The following is an 11,819-nucleotide window of genomic DNA, read 5'->3' on the forward strand; positions in this document are numbered from 1 at the left end:
GTCCGACCAAAATGTAGAATAAATCATGTAATGTTTGTCAACGTGAGTTTCTTCATCTAACATCCGCTGTTGGCAAGTTACTTTTTCGAAGGTTATGTCTGTGTGGCTCCGTATGTGCAGGGAAATTTGCGGGGGTTCGTTTAGAGTTATGCGGGGAAAAGTGTTGAAAAATACGGAATTTTCATGTCTAGGAATGGGAACTCTTTTCTGAAGTACTGATTGTCATTCTCTGCAAGGAGCCCATGCAACACGTACTTATTCTTCAAAGCCGAGAACACACTGGAGTGATCGAGTGCGATGCCTTTCAATGAATATATTATCTGAGACACTTATTTAAAAATGGCTTAATAACGTTTATATAAAGGGCGCAATGTTTATTTTCCCCATTCCTCCTCAGGTACCGCAGCTGGGGCAGCGCCGATATCAATTAATAGCAATCAATACCTGCTTATTGTTTTTGTTTTATCGCTAAGCCGTTGTAAGGGAAGAATTTTTCCTCAATTGTTCTCGTGCGGTGGAGGAGGCCAGCGACGGCCTGGTCGCAAAGGCCAGGGGCGTAGCCAATTGGAGTGTACGCCACCGGGTATGTCCTACAACCCCTATTAAAAAAAAAAAAAAAAAAAAAAAAAAGAAGAAGAAGAAGAAATATTTTGGCTACGCCACTTCCGTTTGCTTTTGCGCGGGAGTAACCGAGGAGGCTGCAACCATGCACAATACTCATAAACAATTGCCCAATGACAGGAGCCTAGGGGCTATCAGGCGGGTCTATGACGTCATAGGCGGGGCATAACAGAAGAGGGCCTCAAAAGCCGTCGAGAGGGAACGATTTTTATGCGCATTTTAGGCGCATTGTTGCACATCGCGAACCTTTTATTACCGTTTTCAGAAAGTGTATCAGTGCCCCTTTTAGAATTGTAACCGCGTATTAAGGGGCTCGTAATTAAGTGCACATATACCAACCTCAGCGCAATGTTTCTCGATCAGGCCGCCGACTCACTCAATTGCCTCGAGTAGGGTTGTTCAAGAGTGTATAAGTATTTATACGCAGAAACTGCTACCTAGCTCAGTATACAGCCAGTTCTTAAGACAATAAAATGCCAATTATGTTGGATATAAGAGTGAAATCAATCTATCAGCAGAACTGGGGACGCCCCCATCCCCTTTTTTGGTCAAGGGCGTGCACCTCCCCAAAAGTATTTCTGGCTACCCCACTCAAAAAAAGAAAAAAAAAAAACAAAAAACAATTGACTCCTATTAGCTTTTCCAATAGGAATCAACTGGGACCAATAGGAACCAATTGGAAAATGCTTACTTTGGATCAGAGGAGAAACCAATTGGAGTTGCCAATTGAAATGAATTGGACCCATTTGGAACCGATTGGAAAATCCCTTGTTCCAACTGGTTACGATTGAGTCAAAGTGAAACCAATTAAGTCTGATTGGACTTGCCAATTGGAATCAACTGGGCCTATTGGGAAATCCTTACCTCCATTTTGTTACGATGGAGTCGGGCATGGAACCAATTGAGTCCAATTGAACTTGCCAGTTTGAACCAGCTAGGCCCACCTTACATTCCTAACTGAGTCTAATTAGATTACCAATAGGAATAAACTAGCTAGAACGTAACCAACTGGGAAACCATACTTTCAGTTTATGAACCCATTCAATGAGTTATAGCTATATATGCATGCAGTACTAAGGCTATAGCAAACCTGTTTCTGACAGCTGGAATCCTATTTAGGTTTGCTTTGTGGGGTATATATGTGCATTGGTATTGCCCACTGGTGGCAATTGGCCATTCCAACCAATTGGTTTCAAACCAATTGGCACCCTTTGGGTACAATTGGTCACTCCAACAAAAACCAATTGGTCACGTTCCAATTGTTTCAATTGGTCCAGTTATGTATTAATTTACAATTGGAAAAGTTCCAATTGGTACCAATTGGAGATTTCCCAATTGGAGTCAATTGCATTTTTTGACTGGGACACCACGCCCGTTCGGTAAAGATGGACTCGAGTGACATTGTTTTCTAGATAAGCCAGAGAACGAACTTTTCCTGCGCCAAAACTACCCAAAGAACAAGAACTTTGAAAGCCGTTGCGTCACGCTGAGGTTTTGGCACGAAATTCAAGAATTATAAGTTTGGCCTTCAATTTATCTACTGTTACTCCGCCTCTGTCCGCTACATAAGCGAAAATATTGTTTTAAAAATCATTTACCAGTCTAAAAGAATATAGTACTTCCATTTATTGTGATTTAACATTTTTAGCTATATTGCGCGAGAACGCTATAATATGGTCGCACGTCGTCCTGAGGGGGACATCGCATTAGACGACTCTTGCACAGGAGAGTGCTTAGTGCACTTGAGAGTACTTCTGCCAGGTCTGGCTGATTATCGCCGCTTAAAAGGCGCTAAAATGACGCGTGATGGACGCTCGCGCGATATAGCTAAAATGCGGGAGGCTGTACATGCGTTTCTTAGGGGATCAAGAAAAATATAAACGCATGATCCGGGAAAACGTATGTAGCATACGATAACGCTTACGGCAGCATCCTACAGATGAAGCCAGGAAGCTGCTCTCACACAAAACTTTATTTGAAGTTGGATATAGGAAGCCAAACAAAATATTGAAAACAATTAAGCTAAATAAACGTTTTCGCTGCCTGGTGGTTATATAGGTTGAACGTTAAGCACTTTTTTTTTTTTTGGTGCGGCCGGTCGCATATCCGTGAATCACATTCAGTGAAACTTATAATTTCCATCTGGTGTTCGGGTCATACATAATAACGGCCCCTTTTTGAGCACTCGCAGCTATTTTTCAGTTACCGCGTATATATCAAAGGCCACGACGGCGTCTGCGTATTAACCTGCAGGTGTGGGGCGATGACCTATATTGTGCCTTCGTCCATTTCGTTTTCGCTTTCGATGTCATGAGCCGATTTGAGATCGATCTCAACACGGTGATCGCCATCCTAATAGTACTAATTAATAGAGATGCAGTCAGCCATGTGCAGCGCGTTTGCAGCGGCGACATACGGCGGTCAACGTCTACCAGCACCGCCGATGGACGATATATGACCGATATTGGACTCGTCGGTACCTATTTATACAAATGAGAAAACGGTGAAACAAAAAACCTATGTGCGCCTTAAACCTCGATATGACACGGATCGATATACTTAAAACTCCATCCGAGAAACTTATCTCATGCATGAACACACTATGGAAATTCTCTTCAATGACATATATATATGCCCGCCATTGCACCCCCCCCCCCCCCCCCTTTTTTTTTTGTCAACTCTTCGCTGTGAGGAACCTCTGTCGGGTGCTGTGAGCAAATTTTCTTTGACCCATGGTACCAGTGGTTCAAAATAAATCGGTAAATATTCAAGACAGTTTTTTTTTTTACTTTGCAAAAAGCTAATGCTAGACTCTCTATTCATAGCACCAAAATACTAATATTTTTTATTTGAAGACTCGCATTTATAATTATGCTATTATTATTACCAACTATTTCGTTCTTTCACGGGAACGCTCATCCAGCGGGCTCCAGTGATGACCAATAGAAACCAAGGCACAGACCAAGGCACGTATTCTGCGACGGTCACTTTCGGTGAAAGTATCGCCACAGGTATCGCCTCGGCAACAGTATCGCCGTCAGGCGCACGCTGATTGGCTGGTTGAGCAAAATCAGATATGAGCCGAAGTGATCGCCGCAGGATACGTCCCGAATTGGACGTCCAATATATAATGTACAAATTGGAAAAATGGGGTCCCACTGAATTTAATCGTACGTAATGCAGACGCACAAACTGAAATTGACGAGTGCACAGGAAAGTGTTGTTCCCTTGTGCGCTGCACTTCACAATGCGAAGTTTGAACTGCAGCCCTCAAGAAAATCGGTAGGATCGTGGGATCCACCTACGTTTAAATTTAGCGTACCCATGCGCATATGCTTGCTTTGTTCTTACTCAAAATTTGCAGCAAGATCGCATTTTATGGTACGTATCGTTCAATATAACACTTCGCACGGTTATTTGCCTGGTTTGTCGAGAAAAAAAATCAAAGAAACGCACGAATGGACAGGACCAGCAAGCGATGTGTGCGCCAGACTAGAAAACCGAAACCAGTCTTGAAACCTTGTGACTAGAGATGTTGGAAAAACATTTTCTTTTTTATAAAGTAAAATATAACAGAAACCAGTAATTTATTTATTTGCGCGACATTTATAAAAAATTACTCACAATTGTTTTTTTTCTGTTTGGCGCCAGAGAACGGCAACGTAAAAACGTGACGTCAAGTTGACAGCTTTTGCTTGCTGGAAGAAATCGGAACGCACCTATGACGCCTATGTATGACGCACCCTTCACACCTGCTTCACACCCTTGTAATTATGCGCAAAGAAAACGTTAAAGTGGGTGTAAAGCAGGTGTAAAGATATTAAACCGAGCGTTCAAAACAAAACAACTACCCATCAAGCACCTTATCTCAGATATGTAATTTTTTATTCAGATTTTAGAGGTTCCGTTTCCTTCTGCGTTCACGTAGCAGCAGCTTTTGTCTTTATTTTTGCTTTTGTTGGTCTGCGTTGTCAGGAGTTCTGGCCTTACACGTGGGCCGGCCGGGCGCGTTGTCATATGTTGAATCAAAGTGAGTAACGTGCACTGCTACCAGTGATTTTTTTCCCCGGTGTGCGGCGGCAAGTGTTTTTTTGCTCGCCGTGCCGCGTGCGAACTTCGGCTGGCGCAATACCTTGTGCGACAGGCAACACAGCATGGCATCTGCCGGCGAGAGGAAAGGAACTTTCAAAGTGCGAGCTCTTCAAGAAATCGAAGCCAGCGTGCAGGCAAAATGGGAAGCCGAGAAAGTGTTCGAGGTCGACGCGGACCATGACGAAGGCGGCGACGGAAAGTTCTTCGTCACTTTTCCGTACCCCTACGTGAACGGGCGTCTTCATCTGGGTCACTCCTTCTCGTTGTCCAAGTGCGAGTTCGCCGTCGGATACCAGCGTCTTCTCGGCAAGAAATGCCTCTTTCCGTTCGGTTTCCACGCAACCGGAATGCCGATCAAGGCGTGCGCCGACAAGCTCGCGCGAGAGATGGAAGAGTTCGGCTGTCCGCCCGTGTTTCCCGACGACGCCGCCGCAGACGAGGAGGACACCAAGGAGTCCGCCGGCGACTCGGCCGAGGCCGTGCTCAAGAGCAAAGCTAAAGGCAAGAAGAGTAAGGCGGCCGCCAAGACCGTAGCGGCCAAGTACCAGTGGCAGATCATGCAGTCGTTGGGACTGTCGGACGACGAAATCGCTAAGTTTGCCGACGCTGGCTATTGGCTGCACTACTTCCCACCCATAATCCGCGAGGACCTCAAGAGGATGGGTCTCAAAGCGGACTGGCGGCGTTCGTTCGTCACCACGGACGTGAACCCGTATTACGACTCGTTCGTCCGTTGGCAGTTTCTTCGCCTCAAGGAGAGGCAGCGCATAAAGTTTGGCAAACGTTACACCATCTTTTCGCCCAAGGTGAACCAGCCTTGCATGGACCACGACAGAAGTACCGGAGAAGGCGTCGGGCCCCAGGAGTACCTGCTAGTCAAGATGAAGGCAGTTGAACCGCTCCCGAAAGCGTTGAAGACGATGCAAGGCCGCAACCTGTTTCTAGTTGCAGCTACACTTCGCCCGGAGACAATGTACGGGCAGACCAATTGCTGGGTTCGGCCTGACATGGATTACGTAGCATTTGAGCTTAAAAATGGTGATGTTTTTGTTTGCACGTATCGGGCTGCGCTCAACATGAGCTATCAAGGCTTCACAGCTGATGCCGGCAAGGTAAAGGTTCTCCTGAACCTCAAGGGCCAGGATCTGATTGGTCTTGGGTTGTCATCACCGCTGACCTGCCATAAGGTCATCTACACACTTCCGATGCTCAATATCAAGGAAGACAAGGGAACAGGGGTGGTGACTTCGGTGCCGTCAGATTCGCCAGATGACTATGCTACCTTGCGTGACCTAAAGAATAAAGAACCCTTGCGGCAAAAATATGGTGTCGCTGACAGCACAGTTTTGCCATTTGATCCAGTGCCCATCGTGGAAGTGCCCGGCTATGGCTCACTATCGGCTGTTGCGGTCTGTGATGAGCTGAAAATCCAAAGCCAGAACGATCGCGATAAGCTTCAGGAAGCCAAGGAGAAGATCTATCTCAAGGGCTTCTACGAAGGTGTGCTGTTGGTTGGACCATACAAAGGAAAAAAGATTCAGGATGTGAAGAAGGACATCCAGAAGGGTATGGTTGATGATGGCAAAGGTGTCGTGTACATGGAGCCTGAGAAAAAGGTGATTTCCCGTTCCGGTGATGAGTGTGTTGTGGCCCTCTGTGATCAGTGGTACCTCGACTACGGCGACACCAAGTGGAAGGACATGGCAAGAACTGCTTTGTCCAAGATGGAGACATACTCAGAAGAAGTTCGCAAGAACTTTCAGGCCACCCTGGACTGGCTTTGCGAGCATGCCTGCTCTAGAACTTACGGTCTGGGAACGAAGCTACCATGGGATGAATCGTGGCTGATAGAGTCGCTATCTGACTCCACAATCTACATGGCGTACTACACAGTTGCTCACTACCTCCAAGGTGGCGACCTCATGGGTGGGTCAACTTGCCCTCCATATTTCATCAAGCCAGAAGACATGACACCGGAAGCCTGGGACTACATATTCCTAAATGTTGCAAGCAAGACTAAGCTTCCGAAGAAAGAAGCCCTCGATGCTATGAAAAAGGAGTTTGAATTCTGGTATCCCATGGACCTGCGCTGCTCTGGCAAAGATTTGATACCTAACCATCTGTCCTACTGCATCTTTAACCACTGTGCCATGTGGCCTGAACAGCCTGAGAAGTGGGTTCTCGGTATGCGAGCCAATGGCCACCTGTTGCTGAACTCGGAGAAAATGTCTAAATCTACGGGGAACTTCCTCACCCTTGCAGATGCATTAGACACGTTTTCGGCTGACGGAATGCGGCTGGCCCTCGCAGACGCCGGCGACGGTATTGAAGATGCCAATTTTGTCGTGACGATGGCAGATGCCGGAATTTTGCGTCTGTACACGTTCCTCGAGTGGGTGAAGGAGATGCTTGCCTCCCTATCCTCACTGCGGACAGGCCCGACGGACAGTTACGTGGACAGAGCTTTCGAAGCCGACATGAGCCATGGCGTCATGGTAACCAAGGAACACTACAACCAGATGATGTTCAAAGAGGCCTTGAGGACTGGCTTTTTCGAGTTCCAGGCTGCAAGGGACAAGTACCGTGAGCTGTGCGTGCTGAGAGGAATGCACCGAGACCTTGTTCTGAAGTTCATAGAGATGCAGGCCGTCATCCTAAGCCCCATATGCCCACACATCTGCGAGCACGTGTGGTCTATGCTTGGGAAAAAGGAGAGCATAATGCATGCCAGGTGGCCCGTGGTCTCGGCACCCGACGAAACACTCCTGAAGTCGTCGCAGTACCTCATGGACTCCGTGCACGAGTTCAGGCTGCGACTGAAGGCATTTCGTACAGCTGGAAGCAAGTGTAGCAAGAAGAAAGACCTCTCGATGCATCCTCCGGGACCCCAGATGGTTCGCGCAACAATCTGGGTGGCCAAGACGTTCCCTCCTTGGCAGCTGACGATCCTGACCACGCTCAAGCAGCTCTTCCAGAAGCACAACGGTCTTCCAGACAACAAAGTCGTCTCGGCAGAGCTTAAGGACAAGCCCGAGCTGAAGAAGCACATGAAAAAGGTGATGCCATTCGCGCAGGCAGTGCGCGAAAAGGTCGAGAAACTGGGCATTGATGCTCTTAATGTGACCCTCGACTTTGACGAGCGGGAGGTGCTCTTGGAAAACTTGAGGTACATTCTCAACACGCTAGAAGTGGACGACATCGAAGTCAAGTTCAGCGACGACCCGAAGGCCGAAGAGGTCATCCGGGAAGAATGCTGCCCCGGGCAGCCGCGTGCGGTCTTTTGTAGCGATACCTTTGTCAATGTGTGCTGCATCAACCAGCAGCAGTCGTCCGGTTGCTTCGAGGTTCAGGTCCCAGTGCTCGACGGAGACAGCACAGCCAAGGTGTTGGCGCGGTTGAGCAGGATGAGTGGCCATGCCAGTTTTGATGGTGCCAGCGTGAAGCTCCTCAGGTACGAAGATCCCATGGTGGGGCCACGAAGTATTCCTACTCTTGGTTGCGAGGAGGCTGGCAAGATCGCCATTCCTGATGAGGCCATCTTCCGCATCAAGGCAGACAAAAGTGGCGTAGAGGTTGAACTGGGTGGTACTAGAGTTGATGTTGGAAGCCAAATGTCATATGTTGTTGTGCCACAGGTTTGATGTGGCAGTTGCGATGAGACACCTACGTAACTATTTAATAAAATGGTTTTTGTGCATGTTCATGTGTAATAAGTGATTGTTGCAAGCGGAAGCACCTTGGTTAATTTTTTGGCTCTGTTTACTGTTGAGTAATTAGGCCATGTGAGGTCACTGTACAAATAAAGCATGAAGATAAAAGAGACGCAAATTCATGCAAATTATGGCACGATCAGTAAACAGTATAGAAGATCAGATTATTCACGTAGTACTTCTTATGTGGTGACATTGTTTGTGGACCGAGGCTTTTGTTTTTCAGCAAGCAGTGTCCCACTGTAATGAACATCTCCAGATCATACTAAGGAGTGTGTTTGTCATTGCTTTGGCCTCTGCAGAGGGTAATACATATTAAGTCGTGCCAGCAGGTTGAGCACCATTAGAACTGGTAATATTGATAGTTGCACAATTACATTACCAGTGGCTGGGGTAGGAGTGCAGCCAGGACTTTAAAGAGGTTGTTTCCAACAGCTTGCGACCCATTTATTTATGGGTGTTTTCACAGTGATTTTAGACAACTTCAGACGTGTTCTGTGCTGCACTTTATATGCAATGCAGAACATTTTCAATATTGTGGCTTCTTGAACACACAATTGATGCTTAACATGGTTTGCTCACATGGAGGCAACAAACTCTAGGCAAGCTCTGGCTTGAGGCCCAGCTACAGTTTACTTATTAAGACGCAAAATACCCCAGTCGTAAGGGGCACTTTCAATCCCAATTTTAGGTCAAATTTGTCAGTCTTGATTGGTTCCCTTGCGTAAACTCTAAGGGAGCCAGTTGCAACCACTAAGTGCCTCATGTGACTGGGGTATAAAGCAAATTCTCCCACCAGGCAGCCGTCAAACCAATCTGAATCGAATTTGTTGTGTTTAACACAAGGGGGCCTAATTAGAGTGAGTGAAGGTTGAATTTTCATTTATGTAACCAAATGATGGCTTTTGAATTATTGCAACTAAATATTTGAGAAATAAGAGATAGCACTATGAATAACATGGAATGTAAAGTTACCAACTTCAACTCTGGAACAAAAGCAAATGTTCAGTAAACAGCTCCTAACTGAACAAATAAAAGAGGTTACAGTACTGCTTTGCATAAAAGTGGTTAATTTTTGGCCTCGTGTTCTTGAAACGTTTTTTAGTCGTTTTTTAATGAAGTATTTGAGTGCCTAATGCAAGATGCAGTGTGCTGGGTATGCTTTTCATTTGGGTCCTTCCTGGACTGCAGTGGCCATGGCGACCTCTCCTGTTGAGCACAAGGATCGCGGGCTTGGTTTCGGGCTGTGGCAGCCACAATCCAAAGGGGATAGAATGGAAAATCGCTTGTGTACCATGCTTTGGCTGCATGTGAAAGAGCCTGATGTAGTCGGTAATTAATACGGGATGCTCCATTACTGTGTTCCTCATGACCCACTGTGCTATTTTGCAACATTCCAACTGTCTTAACTTAAGTTTAAAAGTGCATTCCTTAATCTACTATAATTTCACTTGGAAGATGAGGTTCAGAAACATGAAGTGCTGAGCGATCAAAAAGTAAGGAGAAAAGTAGAAATTCCGTCATTTGCAAAGTTCGGACTGCATGATGGTGGTTTTCACTGAAAATACACAGAAAGATGTGGGACTCTTTATTTAAAGGGACACTATAGGAAAGTACTATTAAGTTGAGCTAGATTGACAGAGTATTCATCTAGAAGTCTATCGTTGTTTTCTGCATCCCAGTATATCAATTCTTTGCCTAGGAAATTGCTGTCAAAGGTCCCGCTGATGCTTCTCAATTTGAATCACCCACGCTAAGGCGGACGACTTGACGTCATCTCCATGTGACCACTCTCTATGCTATGTCTTTTGTAGACTCTTTATTTAGCTCTATATACGAAGCATATGAAGCTTGCGCGAGTCACTCTGTGGCTTTGCTTGGGTTCAGGTTACCAGTTACGGTTCCTTGAGCCTCCGCTGCCGGACCCCGCAGGGTGGTCAATTGCCACATGTTGCTGCCTCGGCCATTGTAAAGAGAGAAAAGCGATGCTGTTCGCAGTGGTGGGTCGCGGCCGCTCTCTGTGAACCGGAGGAGCTGTCGTCTTCATAAGAGGTACCATAGTCAACAATAGATGGTGCCACTCCGATTTTCTATTTTCTTCAGTTTCTCGCATACGAAAGCTCTGCTTTCATTACGAATGAAGAAATCGTTATTACATAAGCATAATCTTTCAGTGTAGCTCAACTTTATATTTGCCTTTAGTGTTCCTTTAATGATTAAAATGTTATCAGAATAGTTGCATCTGGTCACTCGACAGCTGACAATGTGGCACCATTGCACAAACTACTGAAAACTGAAGTGTTACCTGTAGGCAGCAAATGTAACTGTTTTGACGACAAAATTATTTCGTTATAAAAACAAAATACCACACATTTGTGTGTGCTTCTGCTAAAAGTAAATCGGGCTACTGCCTGCAGTTTCTGGATGACTAAATGTTTACACTGTTGCTTTTGCATCACCTGGCATATTATGTCGCTACGTCTCCTGCATACAATTTACCTACTTTTCTAAAACCACGACCAGTAGTCATACCTGCCAATCTGCAATATTCGTAAATATCCCGCAAAGATGACACCAGCAGAGGTGGGATAGCACGCACTATTTTGAAAGTTTGCCCCTAGTACACACCTTTTGTTCGTGAAATAAATGCACATTTAACAGTGACTTACCATTACATGCAGACTTACCATTTACATGTAGCCCTCAAGCAGCAACCCACTTAGAAAAGCAGAGACTGACAAGCAACAGTTTTTTATATCACAGACTTCTGGTGCAACTTTTCTGTCCGAGATAAAACAGTGATTTTGCCGTCTGAACTTGTCTGAACAAACTTACTCAAAACAAGTACCCCTCTCGCATATGGCGACATGCTCTGCCACAAGAGGGCGGCACAGGTACCATCGAAATTTTTTTTATGCGTGCATATTTCGCAACTTTACACCACCCAATCTCTCACCACGTTTTAAAGTTTTTTTGCAAGGAGCATTAATTTTTAGCAAAACTTGACATAACATTCGTAAAGCCGTATAACGAGCACAAATTCATCACTTCATGTAAAATTCAGGAGAGTTTGCAGGTATGAGTAATCATTCATATATTTTGGCTTTCATTACAAGAATGCATAGAAAAAGTATTGAAATTAGTGGGATAAAAACAACTAGTCCTGCCAGCGTACAACAATATGAAAGTGAACTTTTTTTTTGTTCTGTTGCATTGAGGAAGCTTAACTGACACGAAGTAAGAACAATATCATGCTGTAACATGACTATCAGTGTTAGATCAAAGTGCAAAATATACATTACCTGTGCCCAGGAAAGGCTTAATGTTTGCCATGATGAACATTTCACATGCTATCCATAGTAAATGAATGCAAGAAAATAGAAGAGTCGTAATGCA

At 45.4% G+C, this 11,819-nt stretch overlaps 1 protein-coding gene across 1 annotated transcript; it reads left to right on the plus strand.

The window, feature by feature from the left end:
• Positions 1 to 4,538: 4,538 nt before the first annotated feature.
• Positions 4,539 to 8,410, plus strand: LOC119466358 (leucine--tRNA ligase, cytoplasmic). The gene has a single exon (XM_037726865.2). It carries the CDS (start codon positions 4,776 to 4,778, stop codon positions 8,352 to 8,354), a length of 3,579 nt encoding a protein of 1,192 aa, XP_037582793.1. The 5' UTR covers positions 4,539 to 4,775; the 3' UTR covers positions 8,355 to 8,410.
• The last annotated feature ends 3,409 nt before the right edge of the window (positions 8,411 to 11,819 follow it).

This window comes from Dermacentor silvarum, chromosome 10, assembly GCF_013339745.2.
Source record: "Dermacentor silvarum isolate Dsil-2018 chromosome 10, BIME_Dsil_1.4, whole genome shotgun sequence".
Lineage (NCBI taxonomy): Eukaryota > Metazoa > Arthropoda > Arachnida > Ixodida > Ixodidae > Dermacentor > Dermacentor silvarum.

Coding starts and splice junctions, on each gene's coding strand:
- LOC119466358 (XM_037726865.2), top strand. CDS start 4,776: ATGGCATCTGCCGGCGAGAGGAAAGGAACTTTCAAAGTGCGAGCTCTT.